A 23291-nucleotide genomic window follows, 5' to 3' on the forward strand; every position below is an offset into this window, starting at 1 on the left:
AGGCTCCGCAAAATCTGGGGAACATGTTTGTAAATCATCCACTCATTACGTACATACGTATTTTTCTTTCAGTCCGGCCCTGTCTGTTCTGTCCTCCCGCCGCCGGCCGGCCCCAGCACCACTACGGAGGTCAACTACCCCGGAGCCGACGGCCGTCCGGGGGAGAGAGCAGCCTGGAGACTGATGCCCGCCGGGCAGTTCTGTATTTGGTATGTAATTTGGTCTCACCGTCATGTGGTTTGTCTATTTCCCCATGTTTTTACTGATTTTGTCATCGAGCTTGTAAAACAGAGCTAATCGGTTCTTGGTAGGTATTTTGCACATTTCCCGAGTCGAGACGGGAGCCGACGCCTCGGTTCCGAGATTAGGACTAGTGTGACACTTTTGGTTGCGAAGTTTGCTACCACGTTGCGTGTGTGGTTCACTGAGCCAAAGATAACCACTTTGGGCTACCGTATCTGTATGTATGCCCATCTGTAAAGGGTAACTATCATGCAAAGTTTGAATAGCTTCTTCGGACATGAATCTCCATTGCAACCCATCCCCCAAGCCACGAGTTGTGTTGTCATGTACATTCATCGGCATGACGGTTGGTGTCTTATCACGACCGGCTATGAATCCCAACTCTGGTAACAGCCAAGAAGATAACTCGATAAACCCATGACCAACTGGTTCTGCGTTCTCCTTTCCCTGGTGTTCCATCTCCGAACCAGACGTATCTGCTTCTCGATACACACCTCTCTGTGGGACCGGCATCTCTTCCCGGTCGTGGCGATCGCTGTGGCTTTGCCTCACACCTCTTTTCACCAACAACACACACCTTTGCCCGTTTGAGGTATTCTGCCCCCCTCTCGGTGAAGACCGGACCGGCCCGGAGGGTGTTCTGAAGAACCGGAAGAAGTCTCCAAGTGCCGCCTCTCGCTTCTGGGCCTGCAGAGGCAACGAACTCTGGTTCCGCCCTATACCCCAAATGCCGAGCAAACGAACACCCCCGATCCCAAGATCTGATGGGACCGGAGTGAGGCTTGCAGAGGGCGGACCCACTGGGGGCCATTTCTCTTTTGTCAAAAACACCAAGGCTGGGTTCTGAAGTGGGGGGTTTCGCAAGTCGTGATGGCTTCATCGGGATATGATATTGGCACTTTTTAAACACCGCAAATGAGGATGACCAGGTCCGTGGTCATCATGGAGTTGTGTTTCCGATCCGAGGCACTTCCTCGGTCACATACCTCCATGTCTTCAAGAAACCCCTGGATCAGAACCGCCGAGACAAACAACGACGTGGCCCCCCCTCCACAACCGAATTCACCTCATACCCCTTGCCTTGCACCATCCTGCACATCTGACAACCCATACCCGCCCCCCCCCCCATGCCACCATTCCCGGCACTCACGATGCCATTCCTTGGTGTTGAGGCCATGCGGCTCAACACCCTCCCTTGTGCGCCCCCCCTGTACGGGCTTGGGGTTCCACCTGCTCGTCCGGAAGGAGCTTGGCCCGGGAACGTCTGCGTGAGAGGGTGAGGCGTGGGTTTTATGCCGTGCCTGTCCCGGTGCTTCAGTGCTGGGCTGTGACATAGACTTGCATGAGAAGAGCAGCCTACACACTTCTCTTGATATCACGTGCCATATGTGTCAACTACCATGTTAAGATGATGCCCTTTATGGCGTCTATTCATAGAAAACTCTTTTTCGCTTGATATCCTTAATGCTAGGGCCGCTTTCGACCACTTACATGCCACCATTTTGGGTATTCCTCCATCCTTCCATAGACCGTCTATCAATCATTAAAGAAAATCATTAACCTATACATCAATACCTGTCATAACCATCTTGGTCACCATGAACTCTTCAATGCCATACTTGCTTCCCTCACGGCCGAAACCGCTCTGCTTGACACCGCCAAAGGGCGCCGCAGGGTCGCTTAGCACACCTATCATGACCATGTTAGTTACTACACTCGGTTTCTCGACTTGTAAATGACTTACCAACGTTGACACCAACCATGCCGACTTCCAGAGCCTCAGCCACTCGGTAGCATCGGTTCACGTCGTTGCTGAAAAAGTAGCCTCCGAGACCAACATCCGTGTCATTGGCGATCGCGATAGCCTCCTCCTCAGAGTCAAAAGCAAAGAAAGCCGCCACGGGACCGAAAGTCTCCTCATCACAGATCTTCATGCCGGGCTTCATACCCGTCAGCATGGTGAGGTCAAAGTAGTTGGGACCCAGCTGGGGCAGGGGCTTGCCGCCATGGACGAGCTTGGCGCCCTTGGAGATGGCATCCTCAACGTGCTCGGCAACCTTGGACACAGCACGACCGTGAATGAGAGGGCCGTGAGTCGTCTTCTCACCAAAGCCATCACCAACGACAAAGGTCTTGACAACGTCGAGCACCATCTGGACGAATTTGTCGTAGATGCTGCGGTGCACGAGAATGCGGTTAGCGCAGACGCAAGTCTGGCCTGAGCAGCGGAACTTGCAGGCGATCAGACCCTTGACTGCCTTGTCCAGATCCGCATCCTCAAAAACAATAAAAGGGGCGTTTCCGCCCAGCTCGAAAGACAGCTTCTTGATGGTCGACGAGGACTGGTTCATCAGGATTCTGCCCACGCCCGTCGATCCGGTGAAGGACACCTTCTTGACATCGGGGTGCGTGGTGATGACCTTGCCAACCTCGGCCGTGTTGTCCAGCGCAGTGATGATGTTGACCACACCGGCGGGAATGCCAGCACGGTGCGCCAACTCAGCGAGGGCGAGAGCCGTCAGGGGAGCCTCAGCGGGAGCCTTGACGACGACGGTGCAGCCAGCAGCGAGAGCAGGACCGGCCTTACGGGTGATCATGGCAGCGGGAAAGTTCCACGGGCAGATGAGACCACAGATTCCCACGGGCTGCTTCACAGTAGACAGACGGCATGATGGGTTGCTGGCCTCGATTGTCTCGCCGTAGATTCGAGGGGCCTCCTCGGAGAACCACTCAAAGAAGTTGGCAGCGTAGATAGCTTCAGTTTTGCCATCAGACAGAGGCTTGCCGTTCTCAAGAGTAATAAGACGGGCAATGTCCTCGGCGTTCTCGATCATGAGATCGTACCAGCGGCGGAGCAGGCGGGCCCGCTGCCGCGCCGGGGTCTTGCGGAAGGTCTTGAATGCGGCGGCGGCGGCTGCGATGGCGGCCTCGGTGTCCTGTCCGTCAAACTCGGGGCATCTCGCCACCTCTTCAAGGGTCGAGGGGTCTGCAGCACAGTGACGTTAGCTCCATGGATCTCGAGTGAGCTTGGTTGGTTGGAGCGCTTACTCTCGACAGCAAAGACCTTGCCAGACTTTGCAGCGACCCATTGGCCGTTGACGTAGCAGGACGTCTTGAGGAGTGTAGGGTCGTTGAGCTGCAGAGGAAAAGAGATCCGGTGTTAGTGGAGGCTGTATCTCGTCTTGCAGTTGTTGGGAAATGGTCCAAGACAGCTAATAAGAAAGGTGCGACAAGGGGGGGAGATGCTACACACCTTGGAAGCCATGGTGATGCTTGTCTACGTCGACTGTTGGTGGTGAGGGAATGTGAGACCCGGCAAGTGAACGCTTTTGTGGTGATGGTGGAAGACGAGCTCTTGCTTGTCTCTTGACCTTTTTCTATTCTTGCTTACAATACTTTCAGTTCCACGAGCTTCCCCTCTCCTTCCCGGCTCTTGTCTTTTTGATATACCCAAGTCCAAAGCCTAGGCTCGAGTTTGACCGAGGACACGGCACGGCAATGAGCCGGGCTGGCTGTCACGGTCGGTGCACGTTGCTGAGTCGTCCACCATGACGCTGCCGTTTCGCGAGCACAATTGAGGCCTTGAACTGAAGCCGCCCGCGATGCCGGTTCCGTGAGAGTACACTTACAGACGGCATCGACTTAAGGGCCGGGCCGGGCATGGGCGTGTGAGATGGAGGGTGTGACATGAAAGGTGAACGGCTGGGAAGCGAGGTGTGACATTAGCCAAGAACAGGATGTGGGCGTGTCATGTGCCTTGGATTCTGCGAAGAGATCCCCATCGGAGCTGGTGGAGGTGGGGAATGGAGAAGGAAAAAAACTTATGGGAGGCCTGGTGGCCGGAGCGAGCAGCAAGCGGCAAGGTCTAGTGACGATGGAGAATCATGGTAAAAACTGGGAATTCAGTGGAGATTGGATTCGAGTTATCCACGGGGTTCTCCAGGTTCAGGCTTGGTCTGTCGGTGCCGCCGTTGATACCGTACGTGCACACAGACTCTTTTCATCGTGAGCCGGTGGGGGAAGTCGTGGAGAGACGACGCCGGGCCTGTCGTGACAGAACCTTCCAGGCGCTCTGACCACTGAACTCGCAGGGGATCTTGCAGTGCCGACAGCGCTCACAGCGCCTTAAGGATCCCCGGGGCCGCTACCGACGATCCAATGTCCGGGGCGTTCAAGTCCCAGATGGTGGGGGTACATGTTTGTCTCTCACGGCAAGGTCATCAGTGTCTAGAACGAGGGCAGTGGTTGTACTGCGAGATTACCGCGCGGTACAGAGCTTCATGTAGAGTACCACTCAGCCTCCCACATCTTTTCTCCCCCATGAACCATCAGACAAGGGCAATCCAGGCCCCGTCCAGTCGCTTCGGTATCCTACATCCCCGTCCTCGGTACCTCCGCCGACTTCCATCATCGAGGCCAGGGTACATGCTTGCCACGCAAAACACCCACCAAGTGCCGGGTCCCCTCCCTGCCGTTCCTCCCACCGAGCGGGTACCTTTTCTTTCCCTCCGCTGGACGGAGGTACAAGTGGCGGCGCGTCTGAGGTCTCGTGAGCCTCCCCCCTCCGGCTGCGAGCCGGTCGGTCTCTCGACTCCGGTCCCACGATTGATTCTCTCCCTCTGCTTGCGCCTGCCACGGGCTGTCTCCATGAGCCGCAACAACCATCGGAGAGGGGCAGGCAGGCTTGTCGAGGCCTTCCAATTGCCTTCCCGATCTTGGTTGGTGCCACTCCTTCCTCGTCGTCGTCCATGGCAGCCGCCGATTGCTATAATAGTTCCTCCCCCGACGTCCATCTTGACCTCGATTCTTCTCCAGGACATCCAGACTCTCTATCCTCGCACACACTCTTGATACCCCAGAGGAAACACAGTCAAACCCCTTTAGAGATCTTCATCAACACCTTCAAGATGCCTGCCTTCGTCGAGACTCCCAAGACCACCGTCACCACGGAGATCCCTGGCCCCGTCTCCAAGGCCAGCACCAAGCGCCTCGATGCCATCTTCGACGCCCGTGCTGTCCACTTCGTGGTTGACTACGACAAGTCCCACGACAACTAGTATGATTCAATTGCTCTCGATACAGGCTCTCAATGGCTAACCAACTTGCAGCATTGTCGATGTTGACGGCAACAAGTACCTCGATGTCTACGCTCAGATCGCCTCTATCCCCGTTGGCTACAACAACGCGACCCTTCTCGAGGCTGCCAAGTCCCCCGAGATGGCCTCTGCCCTCGTCAACCGACCTGCCGTGGGCAACTTCCCCTCCGACCAGTGGGTTGACATCCTCCGCAACGGCCTCATGAAGGTTGCCCCCAAGGGCCTCAGCTACATCTTCACTGCTCAGTCTGGCTCCGAGGCCAACGAGCTGGCCTACAAGGCTGCCTTTATGCTCTACCGCCGCCGCCAGCGTGGTGAGGGTGTTGACTGGAACGATGAGGAGATCAACTCCTGCCTCGAGAACTCCAAGCCCGGTTCCCCCGAGCTCGCCATCATGAGCTTCCGCAACTCCTTCCACGGCCGTGGCTTCGGCTCTCTCTCCACCACCCGCTCCAAGGCCGTCCACAAGCTTGATATCCCTAGCTTCAACTGGCCTCAGGCTCCCTTCCCTGCCCTCAAGTACCCTCTCGAGGAGCACGCCGAGGAGAACGCCGCCGAGGAGAAGCGATGCCTCGAGGAGGTTGAGCGCATCATCACCTCGTGGCACTGCCCCGTTGCCGGTCTCATCGTTGAGCCCATCCAGTCCGAGGGTGGTGACAACCACGCCTCCCCTGCCTTCTTCCAGGGCCTCCGTGACATCACCAAGCGACACGGCACCTGCCTCATCGCCGATGAGGTCCAGACTGGCTTCGGTGCCACTGGTTCCTTCTGGGGCCATGACCACTGGAACCTGACCTCCCCCCCTGACATGGTCACCTTCTCCAAGAAGGCCCAGACTGCCGGCTACTTCTTCGGCAACGAGATGCTCATCCCTGACAAGGCCTACCGCCAGTTCAACACCTGGATCGGCGACCCTGCCCGTGTCATCATGTGCAAGGCTGTCATCCAGGAGATCCTGGACAAGAAGCTGGTTGAGCAGACTGCCCGTGTCGGCCACATCCTCTACAACGAGCTCTCCCGCCTGGCTGCTAAGTACCCCGAGCACATCCAGAACCTCCGAGGCAAGGACCAGGGCACCTTCATCGCCTTCGACACCAAGGACCCTGCTGCTCTCGTCCGCTCCATGCGCCACATTGGCGTCAACATTGGAACTTGCGGCAAGAACACTGTCCGCCTCCGACCCATGCTCATCTTCGAGGAGCAGCACATTCCTATCCTCGTCAACGCCTTCGACAAGGTCATTGGCGCTCTGTAAGATGTCTGTGAAGTACTACTAAGGGGGTCAACGGGACGGGAACTGGGATTTTATGCATCATCATGTCTACTACTAGCGTTGCATTTTTTGGGACATGTTTTATGGGAAAAGAAAAAGGAGACGAATTGTTCGAATAAACTGGTAATACCTGAGCAGGAACAGACGGGCGTCGATCATGACAGAAGTAGTTCTACGCAAGGCGTACATTTAAGGTACTGGAAATCAAACAAAATTACCATTACTCTGCTTGTCCTTGCCTTGTGCATTACGATATGTGAATAGTCAATGTGAGACTGAGTGAGACTGAGTTTTGACAACGCATAGTATCGGTATATCGTTGCCAAGAACTCAAGGAACCACATATCCACTCAATGCTACTCAACTCACAGCAACTCTGGGTGATGAACCCTGAACCAAGACAATTCGATCTCGGCATTGAGATTGAGATTGAGATTTACAAGCTGCGCTTGAGCATCTTGGCATGCTGTATCACTTCTCATGGCCACTCAACGCCCAGCTCGAGCTGCACGTCGGTGCATGTCCCCCCAAACGCCGGCCATTGCCGACTTGACCGCGCATGGCTCGGCATTGCTCTCGTTCTCCGGCCTCAAGACACGACCCGTTGGGGATAATTGAACCGCGGAGGCGGGCGGGGGAGGGCGAGAAAGGAAGGCTCTGCCACGTGCTGATCTTACCTATCACATCGAGGAGGCGAACGACTGCAAATCGGGGAGACCTGCAGTTTCAATACACAGGAGAGGCGTACGCAGGCCTCCGTCGAGACCGCAGAGATGAGGCGTGTGTGAGTGCAGTAAGCCCGTCGACCAGGGACTGGGGGTCCAGAAGTCATCAGTGGCTTGCAGTAGCTGGTGGGAGGGGGACATTGGCATTTGTTGCTGCGGCAGTTCGGCGCCTGCAGACGAGGGAGGGACTGAGAGCGCAGCAAGAGGATCGGGGCAAATCTGAGGTGCCAAAGGCGATGGATGCAGTGAGAAGGGGGATCCATGTCGGATTCGGCCGGTCGAGGGTGAGCTCCGATGCCATCGAGTGGTTAGAGAGATACCGAATGCCGTGGGAGAATAGGTTGGCGAGCTGCAAGATGCAATCTCGAGACCCATCTTGTGCAACAGTCGATCCACCTTGCTTCTTCCTACCACGCTTGTGGTTATTTTCTGTTACATCTCGATCAGAATGAAAGGAGGGAGAGGCTCTCGTGTCCTTGTCTGTCTGGACGGCATGCTAAGAAGAGATAGTCGTGGAGGGAAGAGGTTGGGCGCCCTGGTATGCAGGTCTGAGGCAGCCACCAGAGTGAGATGGTGTACAGCCGCCAAGCTATGCGAGCCATTGATAAGCCCCAACGTCCTATTGAGGGCGGCAGAAGTGAGGATAATGGCTAAATAGGCTGCCGGAGCCGAGTCAACGAGGCTCGGGTACTGGGCGGTGCGCGCGTTCACCGCGGTCTGGGGTAAATCGGCCGTGTCTCAAGCCCGGTTGATGGACGGGACGGCACGCCGATGTTCAGGGGCGTCGCTGCTCGGAACCGACAAAGCCCAACGTTGCATCCAGGGGACGTCAACGACATGGAGCTAACGTGCTCATGTGACAGAGGCTTGCTCTATTGACTGGACAGCAATCCAGGAGGATGTGACATGGGACGGTTTGTTGGAAGGGTAGCGAATTCGTACAATGCTGATATGTCCGTGGGTCGTGGATGCAGAAGCTGGGGATCGGAAACTATCTCGCATCCTGGGCACGACTATCACCACCAGGGGCCGAGCTCCATGGACGGGAAGCAAGGCAAGGATCCTGCACGCGGGTGCTGGCTGTCAGTCAGGACCTGCTTTGGCTCTTGGGAAGGGGATTGGAAGATCTCGAGAATCGTCGTCATGGTGCTCGATAAGCGGTCAACCCCGCAAAAACCAAGGCATAACCCATGAGGGGAGGTTGTTACGAATCCATGGATGGCGGTGCTGCTGCCCTTGCCTGTCGGCTTGCCTTGGATGTTTTGGAGTTGGCCCAAAGATCAAGGCCCTTGTCATTGACGAATGTCAATCAAATCAAAGTGAGGCGTTTGTGGTCCGTGAAGACGTGCGACATCTCATGCGGCGTGTCGAAGAGAGTGGGGAGTGGGGGACGTGTCGTGTCGTGTCGTCCATGTCTATTGGTCAGTGCGGTAGAGTTATCCAAGCCCACGGCTCTGCTCGTCCGTGAGAATGCTCCGTCTGGCGTCAACCATGTCTCGATCGGGGAGTCGAGCAGCAGAGGCTGGTTGGTGAGAGGAGCCTTGGTGGACGGAATCCCCATACCAGCACCCATGTCCGATCCATGTGGCATCTTCCCCCAGCTTCGATGCGTGCAATGTCATTTGTCTGCGCAGGGGCTCGGTGGGTTATGGATGCACCGCATCTGCTGACCAAGACGCCATTTCCCAGCAGCTGCGGCCGATTAGGCTGTGATGTGATATGGTTGCGTCTGCTCTTGACTTGTCTTGGACGGCAGGGCTCCATGAGCGCCTTGCGGTCATTGTAGCAATGAAGCTTTGCCAAGGGTCGTCGAGAAACAAGGGGTAACCCGTTATCAATTGATGAATGGCGCCTTCCTCGTGGCTCATCGAACCTATCCTACCATCGTCCCATGTATCGTCCCCGCTCCGCCCCGCCCCGCCCCGCTCTAAAGAGGTGCTTCTAAGTAAGGCGCTAGTCCCGATGAGGTGAACCGACGATTGTCATCAGCTCGTGGTCGATGGCCTTTTCAGGTTCCCTCTATCATCCTTGTGGATTTCCCTGTCATCTGCACGAAGCGCGGGCCCATCTGCAGTCGCATTGCCTCCCGTTGTGCACGCTGTCTCGCCTTTGTTTTTACCTCCAGGTTCCTACCTACAAGCAGTCTTCTCTCAGCCTTCCAGTTGCGTGGACAGGCCTTGGTCTTTCCCTTCTCGCCTAGCCATCCTGGCATATTCCCCTGGCCGCATCTTCATCAAGCTCCACACAGGGTCGTAGAACAAACTTGGAATAACGTCACCCTCCGTTGCATCCGTTCCTCATTTTAACAGATGCCAATTTCCCACCCTGACAAAGGAAGGAAAGAAAGGAACAGAAGAAAAGCGACCCTGTCCATGCGGCCATGCCACGCTCCTCTGACGCCCTGTGACGCCGTTTACACCTATCGCTGCCACTCAGCAACCAGCCCGCCCACCTCAAGCACGCTCGCCCCCCGACTCAAGACCTGACGGCAGGCCGATGGGTGAGCGATCGCCAACCAAGTCAAGTGCGGCGGCGCGTCGAGGTACATTCTGCACGGCACGGTTACTACCAACAATCTAAAACCGTCCATCCCCAAGGAAGAGAGGCCGAGACCCTCCTGCGCAAATCCCCTCGCCTCCCCTAGGCACTCGCTCGCTCGCTCGCTGCAGTCTGAAAAAGCAAGGTGCTGGCTCGCCATCTGCTGCAACCAATTGGCGTTGCGCACCAACCAGCTCGTCTGGTCGACCATCGTGGGCTTGCAGCAACAGCAATCCCGATTCACAGCATCAAGACCCCTCAGCACCTGCAACAAGCAGCAAGCCACGACAAGCATCAGCGGCATCAACCTGCCTAGCCCCTCCAGGGTCAAGGGGGGTTGTAGATAGACTACTAGTGCCCTTTCCCCAAAGTCTCGAACATCAAACTCGCAATCTGGAAGCTCTCCGCTGTCTTTACCATCGCGGCCCCTTCGTTTCTTTTGAACCACTCAAAACGCTCATCTCGTCTCAGTCGTCGTCTCTTCAGCTCCCACAACCTTCAAGGTTCCCCTTCACAGCATACACGTCAACCTAGGGAAACGTCAGCAAAACCAAACAACAATAACACAGCCATCTGCTACTGGCATCCGTCGTCTTGGTGTGGGCGCTTCACTCGCTCTTACTGGCCTCCGCCGGGTTTCAAGCGGCTTCTACGGACACGACGGAGTCGACGGACTGTCTTGCTGCGACTCCGCCAACGCCACTAAAATTGGCGCTAGCCGCGATCCCCGCGTCTTACTTATCTCTTCTGTTCCTCTCCTTCGTCTCGCTCCGGTCTTTCGTCTCGTTCGGCTAACAAGACGTCTGCGGTTCTCTGACCACAAAAAAGTCACAAGTCACGACTTGACTCGACTCGACCTATTTACCTAGGTACCTAGCCCAAAAGAAAAGGCACCGTGGTCTGCTCCCCCCACCAGCAACCCAGAAAACCCACTCCAGACCCGAAACGAACGACCTGACCTTGTCAACCTTGCTCGCTGCAACTGGAGTTTTTTGTGGGAAAGCTGGCATTGCTCGGGTGCTATCGACTGTGCTGGCTGGTTTCTGGCTACTGTACTGGCTCCTGTACCTAGTCGCTGTCACCTTTTTGGCTGCCACGGCCACTGCTGCCGCTCCGCTGCGCTGCGCATCCACCCGCAGGGTCCTGGATGGAGCTTTTTGCCTCACAAGCCTCGATCTAGTCGTGAGCCGCAAAACTCCCGTGATCCCCTCAACCTAAACCTTCAACCTCACCTCACACATATCCTCCGACCCTCCCCAACCCTCGCCTATCGCCGTTCCGCTGAACCCTCCGGCTCTCCACGCCTTCTTGCTGGGATCTACGGGCCTCCCCGTCGCTCGAGGTCCCAGGAGTCCTTCAATCCCTCCCGCCGCAATCGGCCCCGCGCCGTCGCGCGCGTCCTCCTGAATGGACAACCAACAACAGAGCCTGCAAAAGCACAGGCAGCGCCGTGAGGCCGAAAGAGAGCGCAAGCGAGCCCTTCGAGCGTGAGTCTCCCGCCTTTCCTGCAGTTGCGATCTGTCGATTCTTCGCCGCAATGCCTCGTAGGGGCATCAATCAGTCTTGGGTAAGGGCCGGCTGTCTCTCTGCCTGAAATCGGATTACGGCCGTGCCCACCTCAGCCTTGTCGCCATCTACCTCATTCGGTTCCTCGACATCCAATCATCCCTTCTGCCATTCGGTCTACTCTGATATTCGGTCTACTTCTATCGGCGCGACTCTGATGCTAACTCGCTGTCTGCAGTTGCGATGGCTGCCGACGCCAAAAGGAGAAGTGTGATGGCGGCGTCCCGTGCCGAAGATGCACACGCTTGCATCGCCAATGCGAGTTCCTAGGTCCTACCGCGCGAGATGCTGACGGCGGTGACGGTTCCGCAAGGTAATTCTCCGCGCCGTTGTTCCACCGCCGATATGCGTCACAGCCGTTGCTAACGTTCGGCTCTTGCCTGCCACAGGAACCGGTCCGGCGCAAGCAACGCCGAGCTTCTCCAGCGCATTGCCCACATGGAAAAGATCATCACGCATTATGCCGGCAACATCCCCCTCGACCCCGAATCGATCAAGGCCATGGCCGAGGCTGTCGACAACAAGAACCCTGACATCGCACAAGTCCACCGACAGGCGCCTGTTGTGGGATCACCCGGCTCCGACTACTTGGGCGTGGATGATGAAAACTATACAGTCCAGCCCCTGGACAACAACACCACTCGTGAGACTCACCGCTGCTTGCGACAATTGATTTTGGGCTGATCGGCTAATCTCGTGTTCAAGATTATTCGGGCGAGTTCTCCCATTGGAACTTTTCGATGCGAATAAAACAGTGGATCGAGCAGTGTGTGCCAGACCGCCACGTACGTCTTTTCCTACACCCCATTTGCCATGATAATTCTAAAATTCGGGTCTGCATAGGATGCACCGGGTACTCTCAGTTTCAAGGAGTATTACCGAGCTGAGGAGCTTCAGTCGTCTACCAACACTCAAACATCTCTCTCAGCGCTACCGCCTCGATACGTTGCCGAATTTCTAGTCCAGGCATTCTACAAGCATGCCGAAACCAACTATTTCTACGTCGAAAGGGCGTGGCTCGCCGAGCAACTTGATCTAATTTACCAGAACCCCGGGGCCATGTCTCGCCGTGAAGTCGGCACGCTCTGCATGATTTGGATCATCTTTGCCATCGGCACCCAGTACGCCTACTTGGATTCTCGCACAGGGAGAGACGACCACGGAAAGGGGGCCGATTCGAGCCCATTCTCAGAGGACACCATCGGCGTCATGTTCTATCAGCAAGCATGCAAGCTCGTTCCCGACGTCATCACGGTGGCCTCGCTCGAGAGTGTCCAGGCCATTCTCCTTATTGGCATTTACACTCTGCCCCTGGATGCCTCAGGGCTGTCGTACATCTACCTCAACCTCGCGGTGAAACTGGCTATCCAGAATGGTATGCACAGGAAGTGGCCGGCCGAGGGGCTTGACCCCTACGTCCGTGAGACGAGGAATCGCGTGTGGTGGACAGCCTATACAACCGAGAAGTATGTTCTAGCCGATACAGCAATCTCACATCAGGAGACTAACATGTAGGTAGGAGAGTTGGGATCTATCACGGACGACCTCTGTCCATCCAAAGCAAGGATGTGGATGCGGAGATGCCTGCAGATCGACCCGACATCATGCCATCCAACCCCGCGAATGTCGCGCACATGCTCGCGACGCTGCGGCTGAATCAGGCCCTTGGAAAGATCGCACACGAGATGTAAGTCAATTGCGCCACGCCAAGGTGGTCCCCCCTGAAGGGTCCTGGGCTGACAACCGCCAACAGATCAGTACTTCGAACATCCCAGAAGCATGAGATTAACGAAGGTCTGCAGCGGGTTATCGACATGAAGGAGGAGCTTCGGAAGTGGTGGGATTCACTCCCGGAGACGGCATTCCGCAAGGAGATCAACCTGCAGAACCCAATCTCGCGCGCCGACATGCACCTGAAGCTGGAGTACTGTCTTCTACGCATGTATGCTGGGAGGCCCTTCATCTTCCCCCGTGAGGCCATCCGGGGTAACGCAAGTACCTCGAGTTCGCCGGCCGACTCGAACAACCAGCGACCCAACACCCCCCACAAGTCGAACCCCCGTTCCATCCTGGTTGCAGACTGCGTCGAAGCTGCGTTGACCATCGTGGAGACGTGTCACTTGCTGCAGACCACCATCGGCCTTGCACGTGCATCGTACACCGAGTTCAGCTCTTGTCGGGCTGCCCTGCTCGTCATCATCACCCAATGCCTGCAGAAGAAGACCGACAGGCTGCGCGATGGTCTCCGCACCGGCATGGCCATGATCAAGGAGATGTCGGCCGGTGGCGAGTCGGCCCGCTCTGAGGCGTCCTTGATTGAAGTCTTTGAGCGAGCCATCTCGCGACTGGACGCTACTGCTGATCCCTCGGGTAGGGAGACAGACTACTCGAGGTTCAAGAAGTGGGAGCTTCTGTGGAAGAACGACGTGCCCGCCCAAGAGATTAGGCACGAATCTTCACCCGAGGCTTCCATGCCGCTGCCTCCCAACCCGAATGCATTCTGGAGGGGAACAGGCAGCACAACTCGCCCAGGCATGCCGGCCATGCACGCAGCCAGCCCCTTTATGGGGATGGACGCGACCTTCCCATCTGTGCCGCAGGTCATGGATGAGTTCTCCACCCTGTTTGGATACGGCTTTGGTCCTAGCCCTGAAAGCATGGCTGGCACCGCCAACGGGGGCATGTGGATGGGACCTTGAACGGTCTCGGGTTTCTTCCTTGAGCCCTGTATGGGCTGAAGGAAACTGGAGGAAACACATACAGGCCCCTCGGAGGCGTCCATTGGGGCGGGCGTTCGGCTGAGATGCACGGAACGCCCGGTCCAGAGGATGGGATGCCATGGACCGATTGAAGCACTATCTCGCAGGAGTTGCAGACCTGAAAAGTTCCGGGATGCTTTGCTATTCATCCTTCGCGCTTAGGAGGCGTGTCCAGAGGACGCTGCTGCTGAACCATGTCCGCTCGAAAAGCAACCGAGTCCAGCAGCACGCCCTGGATACACCAGGGCTCACAAGCTCTAAGGCCCTTGGCCCTAGAGCGAACAAAGCCACGCCACCCCGTGTATCCCGTGCACAGGGTGACGGGGTACCGAGCCACTATCGCGAGAAGAACTGAAAAAACTACGTTGTGTGAGACGGGATGCTCACAGAAGACGGGACCGAGTTCACGAGAGATTGACAATTCGTCGTTATTTTATTTGTTTTACGGGTTCACAGCCACCATCTACAATTCTTACCTATGTTGCCAGGTCGGTTCTGTTCTGGAGAGGCACACGTCATACATACTATACTATATATCTAGTGGAGGTTATCTGTACTTTCTGGGACGGTATATCGGAGCATAGGTGGGATGGATGCTGTCGACCAAGGGCAGGATAAAAAGTAAAGAGTCGTAAAGAAAATATTCCATGTGCAAAACGGGTGCTCATCCACCGTACATTGAATTACCATATAGTTACAATGATACCAACTCGTCGTTTTATTTGCTTGCCTTAACCGTGCGTGAGTGAACACAGTAGCGAGCTGAAATTATTGAGCCAAGCGTGATAGTATTTTGTTATAAAACATCGTGTCATTTAATATGGACTATCCAACATCAACACCCCCTATAATTAGTGGCCATAAACTATTGATACAGTTTTCATCCCTAGAGCATCCAGGCGTGAGCGAGGAGAAACATCTCCATTCCCTACCCCATAACCCAGAGGTTGTTTTAACCACGCATAGTCTGTCGCTTCTGCGACTTGCGCATCTCCTTCTCTCTCTCCTTGTCGAGATACTTCTTCTGGGCCTTGGCGTCGAGACCCTTGAGGTCAGCGTCACGCTTAGCCTTGCGAGCCTTCTCCTTCTCCAGAAGGCGCTCCTCCTGGCGCTGATCCTCGGCAAGCTTCTTAATCTCGGCGATGGCGTTCTCACGGGTGTTGCGGACCTTCTTGGTGACCTCGGGGCGGAAGTGGGCAACCTTGACGAGGGCGTCGGGAAGCTGCAGGAAGTAGGAGAAGAGAGGCAGAAGCTTCTCGTAGTTTCCGTTGGAGGGAAGGCGGTACTTGAGGAAGAGGCGCTTGCGAGGAGAGGTCTCCTCGACGGTAACGGGCTTGTCGGTGGGCTGGTCCGAGACGATGAGGTACTCAAACAGATCGCCGGCGTTCTGAACAGCCTCGATGAGCTCGGGGGTGAGGAGGGCATCGGTGACCTCGGCGCTCTCGCTCATGACAGTCAGCCAGAGGGGCAGCTTGGGGTTGTCCTTGGTGAAGGTAAGGGACAGATCGTATCGCTGGTCGCGAACTTGGCGCATGACATCCTTGTGAACAACAGCCCAGACGAAACCATCATAGGTGCTCTTGGAATCCTTGGCGCGGACCTCGGCGGCACCGGGGAGAGCAGGAACAGTGAGGCTCTCCTTGCCATCGAAAGGATAGATCAATGCCTCGGCGACGTCGTGGGGAGCGTCGAAGGACTCGACGAAGAAGCCAATGATGTGCTCGAATCCGTTGATAATGGGGTTGAACTTCTTGGTCAGGGTGAGCTTAACATCCATGAAGGCCGTGTTCTGCCGGCCAGTGGCGTAGGTCGCAAACTCGAAGAGCGACTTCTCCTTGATCAGAGTATCAGGCTTGACATCATTGTCCAAGGTGGGGACGCCGCCGAAGCCAACGAGAGCGAATTCCTTCTGGAGAGCAGGAGCGTGAGCGCGTATCCAAGCCTTGGCCCTAGAGCGGTTGCGGGTTGCGCCAATCATGTGCAGAAGGAAGATGAAGCTCGAAATGATGAGGATGATACCCTCAAGCTTGAACTCGGAGAGGGAGTGGCGCTCGTGGATGTTGTACCACTTGGTGTAAGGAGGAGCGGTGACGGCGGGAGCGACGCTCTCAGTAGAGGCATCGGGCACGATAGGCTCAGGAGCCGGGCTGGCAGCATCGGCGAAGTCGGCAAAGTCTGGAGGATGCGGTCGCGCGCGTCAGTCATGATGCTATCTCCACGCGCCGCAGTGTGGCGCAATTGTCGAAACTTGGGGGGAGAAGCGAGGAGAGGGGGCAGTTGCACTCACCCGAATCGGGGCTCGCGACAGGCTCCTCGGCAGCCTTGCCGCCTCCAAAGGCGTTTTTGAAGAAGGAGGCCATGATTGGGGGGGATTCGATGGAGGTTAGGGAGCGTCGGGGCGGGAGAGGGAGGAGGAGAGGAAAAGAGGAGAGCGAAGAGGCCAACGGCGCCAGATGGCAGAAAATTGGAGCTGGAGACCAAGGGCAATGAGGAGAGGAGAGCTCCTGCTCAATGCGGATGGCACTGTGGGGCGGCCCGAATCTCTGGGGTGCATGCACCTTTCTACATCTTGGCCGGAGTTAGGTAAACGTTATGGTCACATTAGACGTCTTGAATCCTATTGTAACCCTATAATACTTTATATTTGACAGTCTTCTTGAGTAGCATATTCCTATGTTTATGCTCCCCGACTAGGTAACAGTTGTGCGAGGTTGTCAATATTCTTCTAGATCATGCAAGGAACAATTGGAGCGAAAGACGTGAACCATCTGAATGTCACGCCATTCGTCCCATCCCACCCCTGAGCCCGTTGGCCAAAGCCGTTGGCGCTGCGTCGTCATGAACAAGCCTGGCTGGCCCTGTGTCGATGTACTAATAGTTGAGATTTACTAGGGAAGAAATGTAAGGGAAGTTTTGCTTCTTAATAGTCAGGCATCCAGAGTAAGCTTAATTATGAGCGTTGTCGGCAATATATCTTAAATCCCATCTTTATATTTACTTATCCTCTCGATCATACCTGCCCCGTCTAGTCGCCAAGGGAGTGTCTTCACGATGGATTATCGCTTGCCCATGTTCAGGGAAGTACACAAGTCATCAATCAAGACTCGGATTGGCAGCGTGTAATTTATTGTCCTGGAGGTAACTATTTACAGTTATATAACATATATTGAACGGTCTCGTATAACTCAATCAACATCTATAGAAAGTCATCAGACTAAGTTGTGACTGTGTACCAAGAATCAACGTTGCACAGAAGCATTCTGGAAGAGCAAGCGAACGCCTCAGACACAGCCGTCGAGCTAGTGGTTATCACGTCCCAAGGGGTGAGAAAAATGGGTCCCGTTCCCCTGCCAACGCCTCGTGACCTCATTCGAGATGACTTTCATGATGCCCAAAGAGCGATTGAGAGAGAACCAAAGCTCTCAGCGGTTTTGCAGCAAAAGTAAAAATGTCGCGAAACACTACAACACGAAAATATGGCAAGCAATCGAAGCGCTCAAAGGCCGAGCGCCTGTTCGCCGAGCTTCCTCAGAGCCCAATACGGACGAAACCAGCACAGAAGCACGAGGAAGACTCAATATCCTTACTGACGGAGAAAATATCGTCAATTAAAATCGACAAGGAAAAACCTCCCACTAATAAAGCGCAGAGGTCGAAAAAACAGCCACCTCCCATCGAAACGCCTGATGTTGAGGTTGCTCCCCCAGAGCAGGACAAGCCGCTTGAGGAACCTAACGAAGATGCTCCACTAACCGACGAGCCACCTTTGGATACAACAAAAGAAGAAGAACCAGAACCATCAACTGAGCCCTCAGAAGTCGAAAAAGCTCCGATAGAAGTCCCCGAGGAGACCACCCAAGAACCACCACTCCGAATTCTGACTTGGGATGACGTCTGTCCGCCAGGGGACAAGATTGACAAAATTGCCGAAGCATCTTACGCCGAAGTCTATCGTGTCAGAAATGACCGAGGAACAAGTATTATCAAGGTTATACGGCTACCGTCACCTATCAAACCACAGACCAAGGCCCAAGTGCGCTCCGGTCTTGTCGACGAAGAGCCGCATTCCGAAGAGGACATTCAGGGTGAACTTCAAATCTCGGAATGGTTGGCCGATATCCCAGGATTTGTGATATACAAGGAACGATATGTTGTTCAAGGGAAAACGACAAGGGAGCTGCTCGAAACACATCAATCGTTTCAGAAGAAGATGAAGCGGCAAGACCCAGACAGGGCTCAGTTCTATCCTTCACCGAGTCGGTACTTAGACGACACGCGGTTTCTGGTTGTTGAGCTAGGCGACGCTGGGACGGCGCTCGAAGATTGGAACTTGACGACCGAGAGCCAGCTATGGGATATTTTCCTCCTACAGGCCATTGCCCTAGCGAGAGCGGAGGATCTTGTCATGTTTGAGGTGAGTCGCTTGGAAAGTAAATGAGATCCAGTCACTAACTAGAATAGCATCGCGACCTTCATGAGGGCAACCTATGCATTAGGCAAGTCAAGCCGCCCAAGAAGATGGGCTCCCCATCTAAGGGCTTCTTTGGCTTCTCGGGCCTCGACATCACCATCCTAGACTATGGCTTATCACGAGGGGAAGACCTCTCGATCGACGATGCGAAACCTGTGGCTTACGATCTCGAAAAAGATCTCAGCATTTTCACAAGCACTCACGCACCGCAATGCAAAGTCTATCGCCAAATGCGATCATTCCTGCTTCGCGCAGACCGGACCTGTCTTCCACCAGAAGCTCACAATACCCCATACGCCAAGGGCATAGATGGCCCGCTCTCTTGGGATGCATATGCTCCTTATACCAACGTGCTCTGGCTGGCATACCTCTATGAGTACCTGACAGAGCATTTCGCCGGCGATAAGAAGGAGCTTGCACGGTTCAAGAAGGAGACACGGGAAATGTGGAAATACCTAAACCCAGACGCAGATGAGAGCGTGCCGTGCTTTGGTTGCGCAGCAGATGTGGTCTGCTTTGCGGTCGAAGCCGGCTGGATGCGAGAGGAGCAGCTCAATGGGGCAGAGGAATCAATTGTTGAGCGAGAAGACAGCATCATTACGACTCGCGAGGAGCTGAGGGAGGAAACACAGGAGCGGACACCACTAAGGAGATCAACACGAAAGCGATAATCAACTGTTGAAACCCGAATAGGTAAGACGAGTTGAGTTGGATATTAGGTTTCACTCTGGATAAGGCGTTTGGAAGAGGCGATACCATATTCTTGGCCATCTAAATGTCATGGCAATTTATAGCGAGTTTAGAAATAATAGCCGATTGGATATTACTTTTGCGCCGGCTCAAACCTACCATCTACACTTCGGAACTGTGTGTGTTGTGCCCGAATGCCCTAATTAGGAAATATGTTGATGTTTTGGTCATGAAATTGAAGTTTGGAGTCGCAAGTTCCGGGCCCGCTCCGCCGGAGAACTAGAGGGTTTCGGATAAGAATGGCATCATTCAGGAACGTATTGCTTTCTTTTGTTCCCCTCCCTTTGCTTTTTGAATCTTTCATCAGAGGCATTGTGATTTTTTGTTGTTGCTGAGGAAGTAAGCGTTAGCGCGGAGAGCAGCTCGTGACGAGTTGCCGGAAAGAAGTCCGCCGAAGCCGCAACTCAACGATGCGCCAAACTAGCGGTGTTGATGGACTCGGCTCCCTTTGAGGCTTGGCTAGGCAATGGATGGGTCACGGTCTCGTTCCGACGCTCTAGAAGGCAACCACGCATGTTTTTGTTGTGTTGTGGCCGGCTGATTTAGACAACGGAGGAGAAGCAAAACACAGGAAGGTCGTTGGAAAATGGCACGCGAGTGTAGGTCATTGGACCTGACGGGAAATGAAGATGTAACGGGTGCACCAACGAGTGTTATTCACAGGCATTCCCCAGGTTTCCGGACTAGTCCCCTCACGGACCGGGCATGCGATGGGGGATGGAGGATCGGTGAGGCCTTGGACTGGAGCCGAGGCAGTTCAGATGGATACGGAGGAGGTTGGCGGATGATGGCTGGGATAATGAATAAACAAAGAGAAGATGTGTTGCATGAAGGTATCCTCGAGATCAAGCAATGAATGTGTTATACTACACGGAATAGAAGATCATAGATTTCCGGCCAGATACCACATCTCACAAAAGCCATGGACGGCCTCCACATCGGCCACGGTTCCGTCCCCGTTGTCGGCTTCAGCGCCTCACTCTCACTGAAGAGAAGACGTGGACGGCTGGAAATTAAGCACGGCCCCCCGCCCGGACCAACCCGAGTTGACATTGTCGAAAGGTGCCGAGGCTAAAATCACCTGGAAGGCCGAGAGAGACGGGGGCACCTGCGCTACTGTACTGGGGACGGCACCACCTGCAGTGGCTTCCTTTTTTTCTTCTTGCTTGGTTGGCTGGATTCAGCTTCCCATGTTGGCTTGGATGAGCTGTGCTGCTGCTGTTCCTGCCGCATGCCTGCTTCTGCTCCTTCCTGCAAACCACATGTCACGGCCGCCAGCTCCAAAGTGACTTGGCTCCGTCCTTTTCAATCATCTTCGGCCCCGACGCGTGCGCCGATGCAAATTTCCCTTTTCCCTCTTGACCCCGTATTCCCTTTTATCATCCCGTCGCTGCTCAATTGAACCATGAATCTGGGGTGATCCCCATCTGCTCTGCTCACACTCGCCATTTCTCTCCTGTCCCCGTCTCCGTTCGTACCGACCGCCCCCCTTCAGCTCGTCACCCGACCTCGGTACCTTCAAAGTCAACAATCGGCATCACCGTTCATGTTGATGTTCAGCCTCGGGCTGTACTCGTTGTCGACTCTCTAGCTGCTTCCGCTGCTGCTGCTACTGTTGGTCTGATCTACTTCATCGTTCAGCTCCATCATCATGTCTGTCAACGGCCACCACACCGCATACAGCCCGACCTCTGTGTCGTCATCCGCGTCTCATGGTCTGTCCCACCACAACAATATCCTGACAGCATCAATCATCTCGTCCACCTCATCCCGGCATCCCTCAGCAATATCCAAAACCTACCGCCAAGCCTCGACGCTCTTCCTCACGCGTCGTCTTCCCGAAGCTCTAACGACTCTTCTCCCTCTCATAACTCCACCCGAAGCTATCGATGATGGCGAGCCTGCACCAGTCACACGTGCCTCGAGGACAACGCGCGTCAAGGTCTGGAGCTTGTATCTGACCATCCTCAATGCCATCATCGAGTTGGAACCCGAGGAGGGCAAGGATGCCTTTGGAAACCAGGAGTGGAGAGCCTTGTGCACCAAGGTCCGAGAAGGAGAGATTTGGGACGAGGTCGCCAAAAATGGTTACCACGGCGTCGAGGGTGACGTCGATTCGGACGTTGTTATTAACCTGTAAGCCTTGCTGGAATGTGCCCGTTTGAGACTTTTGGCTAACTGAGACAGGGCGACATTGCTGCTCGCACACGCTCGCGACCAGACCCTCAACCAGCACAAGCTCGAGGCTTACCTAGCCGCCACAAACACCCCCGACCTCGACGTCGCGGGTCGGCTCGCCGAATCGCCGAGCTCGCGAATGTCCAATCGCTACCGATCTCCAGCTAAAGGAGCGAGCGGCGCCGATACCCCCAGAGACCTCAACGCCCGAGTTAAGATCCTCGAGCTATACACATTACACGTGCTCTTGCGAAACAATGAATGGGACTATGCTCGCGAGTTTATCAGCGCTAGCCCCGTCTTGGATGAAGAACGTCGCGAAGCGTTCCTCCAGGCATTGCAAAGCCTCCATGAGGAGCAACAAGAGCATGAGAGGCTTGAGAAGGAGGAGCGTCAACGCCAGGAAGATGAGCTACGGAGAGAAATTGAGGAAGCCAAGAGGCTACGTGCTGAGAATGAAGAGAAGGAGCGGAAGCGGATAGAGGAGGAGCGCGCAAAGCGCGAAGGGAGCGAAGTTGACTATGGGATCGACGAAACTCGAAGTCAAAGCGGGTCAACTCGGCCACGACATTCCAGAGCACCATCAACCGCATCCTCGAGACCAGCCAAACCAGCCCGACCGGCAACAGCGAGGTCAAACGGCAAAGCCGTCGCGAATGGCAAGGCCATCTCGCAGCCTCCTACACTCACATCTCGTGCATCGATGATCATCACACGGCTACGGGCCGTTATTGAGAACCTAGGGTCTACGCTTAACGCCAACCCCTCGCTCGTGTTCAAACTGTTGGCGTTCATTATGGGTTTCATTCTCATGTTTGGCCATGCTGGCCTTCGTGAGCGGGTCAAGCGGATACTAGCGGCCTCTTGGAATAAGGTCAAGGCGACAGCTGGGATGGGAGTCAAGGTCAGCTATATCTGACCGTTTTCTACTGTTGTATTATTTAGTGTCCAGCCGTTATAAGGAGTTTTGGTATGGGACCTAGTATTTCAAAACCAGATATGATAATCACAGCTAAATTCTGTATCCTGTCATTAAGTCCAGAGACATGAATTGACCAACTTGATCCAAAAACCACATTTTCCCATCCTTGATAACGCCCATAACCCCAGTGATGCCATGTTTAGAAGCTTGACTTGATCTAATCCATAAAACACCGCAATCCACGGCCCAACCCGGGCCACCGATTGGTTAATATTGCGTTGTACGATTCGTTTTCTTTTGGTAGAATAACTGGACGAGGAGACACAAGTCAGCAACCTAAAGCTTAATATTGACCTAAGAATCATTCTACTCACATCTGTTCTTGAACTACCAAGATTTATAATCTTCGGGCAACCGTCACGATCCTTCTCGAGGCGCGTGCACTCGAAGCAGTAAAAGGCATCCGAGATGCCCTCACCGCCGCACACGACGCACTTGTTCTGGTAGTTGCCGAAGCTGCACTCGTCGCAGATGCGCACAAGGGTCGTGGGCCGCACGTAAGAATCGCATACGGGACATTTGCCGTCGCACTTGTCGCAGAGGCGACCGATGGCGATGCCGGCCTGCTTGCGGCACATGACGAGATCGCTGAGGAAAGGTCAGTCGAGTTGATTCAGAGGGAGCGCGTTGAACTTACGGATGATGACGAGACATGGTGAAGAATGCCGCGATTAGTTTCACAAGAAATCAACAGGCTTCTTTGTTTGGGA

At 54.9% G+C, this 23291-nt stretch overlaps 7 protein-coding genes across 7 annotated transcripts; 4 read left to right on the forward strand and 3 right to left on the reverse strand.

Annotated features, from left to right (window-relative positions):
* Nucleotides 1–1804: 1804 nt before the first annotated feature.
* NCS54_00578600 (Succinate-semialdehyde dehydrogenase) lies at nt 1805–3508 on the reverse strand (the record flags this gene model as incomplete). Its single annotated transcript, XM_053151273.1, has 4 exons — nt 1805–1932; nt 1988–3229; nt 3292–3379; nt 3497–3508. The coding sequence occupies 4 exons, from the start codon at nt 3506–3508 to the stop codon at nt 1805–1807; spliced, it is 1470 nt and encodes a 489-aa protein (XP_053007248.1).
* A 1256-nt stretch (nt 3509–4764) lies between these two features.
* NCS54_00578700 (4-aminobutyrate aminotransferase) lies at nt 4765–6594 on the forward strand (the record flags this gene model as incomplete). The annotated part of the gene is made up of 3 exons (XM_053151274.1): nt 4765–4961; nt 5018–5299; nt 5352–6594. The coding sequence occupies exons 1-3, from the start codon at nt 4891–4893 to the stop codon at nt 6592–6594; spliced, it is 1596 nt and encodes a 531-aa protein (XP_053007249.1). The 5' UTR covers nt 4765–4890.
* Nucleotides 6595–11282: 4688 nt separating this feature from the next.
* NCS54_00578800 (Hypothetical protein) lies at nt 11283–14140 on the forward strand (the record flags this gene model as incomplete). Its single annotated transcript, XM_053151275.1, has 7 exons — nt 11283–11362; nt 11620–11754; nt 11831–12084; nt 12147–12226; nt 12285–12907; nt 12961–13128; nt 13195–14140. 7 exons carry the CDS (start codon nt 11283–11285, stop codon nt 14138–14140), a joined length of 2286 nt encoding a protein of 761 aa, XP_053007250.1.
* Nucleotides 14141–15152: 1012 nt separating this feature from the next.
* NCS54_00578900 (Hypothetical protein) lies at nt 15153–16560 on the reverse strand (the record flags this gene model as incomplete). The annotated part of the gene is made up of 2 exons (XM_053151276.1): nt 15153–16375; nt 16488–16560. The coding sequence occupies 2 exons, from the start codon at nt 16558–16560 to the stop codon at nt 15153–15155; spliced, it is 1296 nt and encodes a 431-aa protein (XP_053007251.1).
* Nucleotides 16561–17648: 1088 nt separating this feature from the next.
* NCS54_00579000 (Non-specific serine/threonine protein kinase) lies at nt 17649–19342 on the forward strand (the record flags this gene model as incomplete). Its single annotated transcript, XM_053151277.1, has 2 exons — nt 17649–18614; nt 18662–19342. 2 exons carry the CDS (start codon nt 17649–17651, stop codon nt 19340–19342), a joined length of 1647 nt encoding a protein of 548 aa, XP_053007252.1.
* A 1730-nt stretch (nt 19343–21072) lies between these two features.
* On the forward strand, nt 21073–22518 carry NCS54_00579100 (Hypothetical protein; the record flags this gene model as incomplete). Its single annotated transcript, XM_053151278.1, has 2 exons — nt 21073–21557; nt 21609–22518. The coding sequence occupies 2 exons, from the start codon at nt 21073–21075 to the stop codon at nt 22516–22518; spliced, it is 1395 nt and encodes a 464-aa protein (XP_053007253.1).
* A 270-nt stretch (nt 22519–22788) lies between these two features.
* On the reverse strand, nt 22789–23235 carry NCS54_00579200 (Hypothetical protein; the record flags this gene model as incomplete). Its single annotated transcript, XM_053151279.1, has 3 exons — nt 22789–22830; nt 22896–23169; nt 23219–23235. The coding sequence occupies 3 exons, from the start codon at nt 23233–23235 to the stop codon at nt 22789–22791; spliced, it is 333 nt and encodes a 110-aa protein (XP_053007254.1).
* Between the last annotated feature and the right edge of the window lie 56 nt (nt 23236–23291).

The sequence above is a fragment of the Fusarium falciforme genome, chromosome 4 (genome assembly GCF_026873545.1).
Source record: "Fusarium falciforme chromosome 4, complete sequence".
Classification (NCBI taxonomy): domain Eukaryota; kingdom Fungi; phylum Ascomycota; class Sordariomycetes; order Hypocreales; family Nectriaceae; genus Fusarium; species Fusarium falciforme.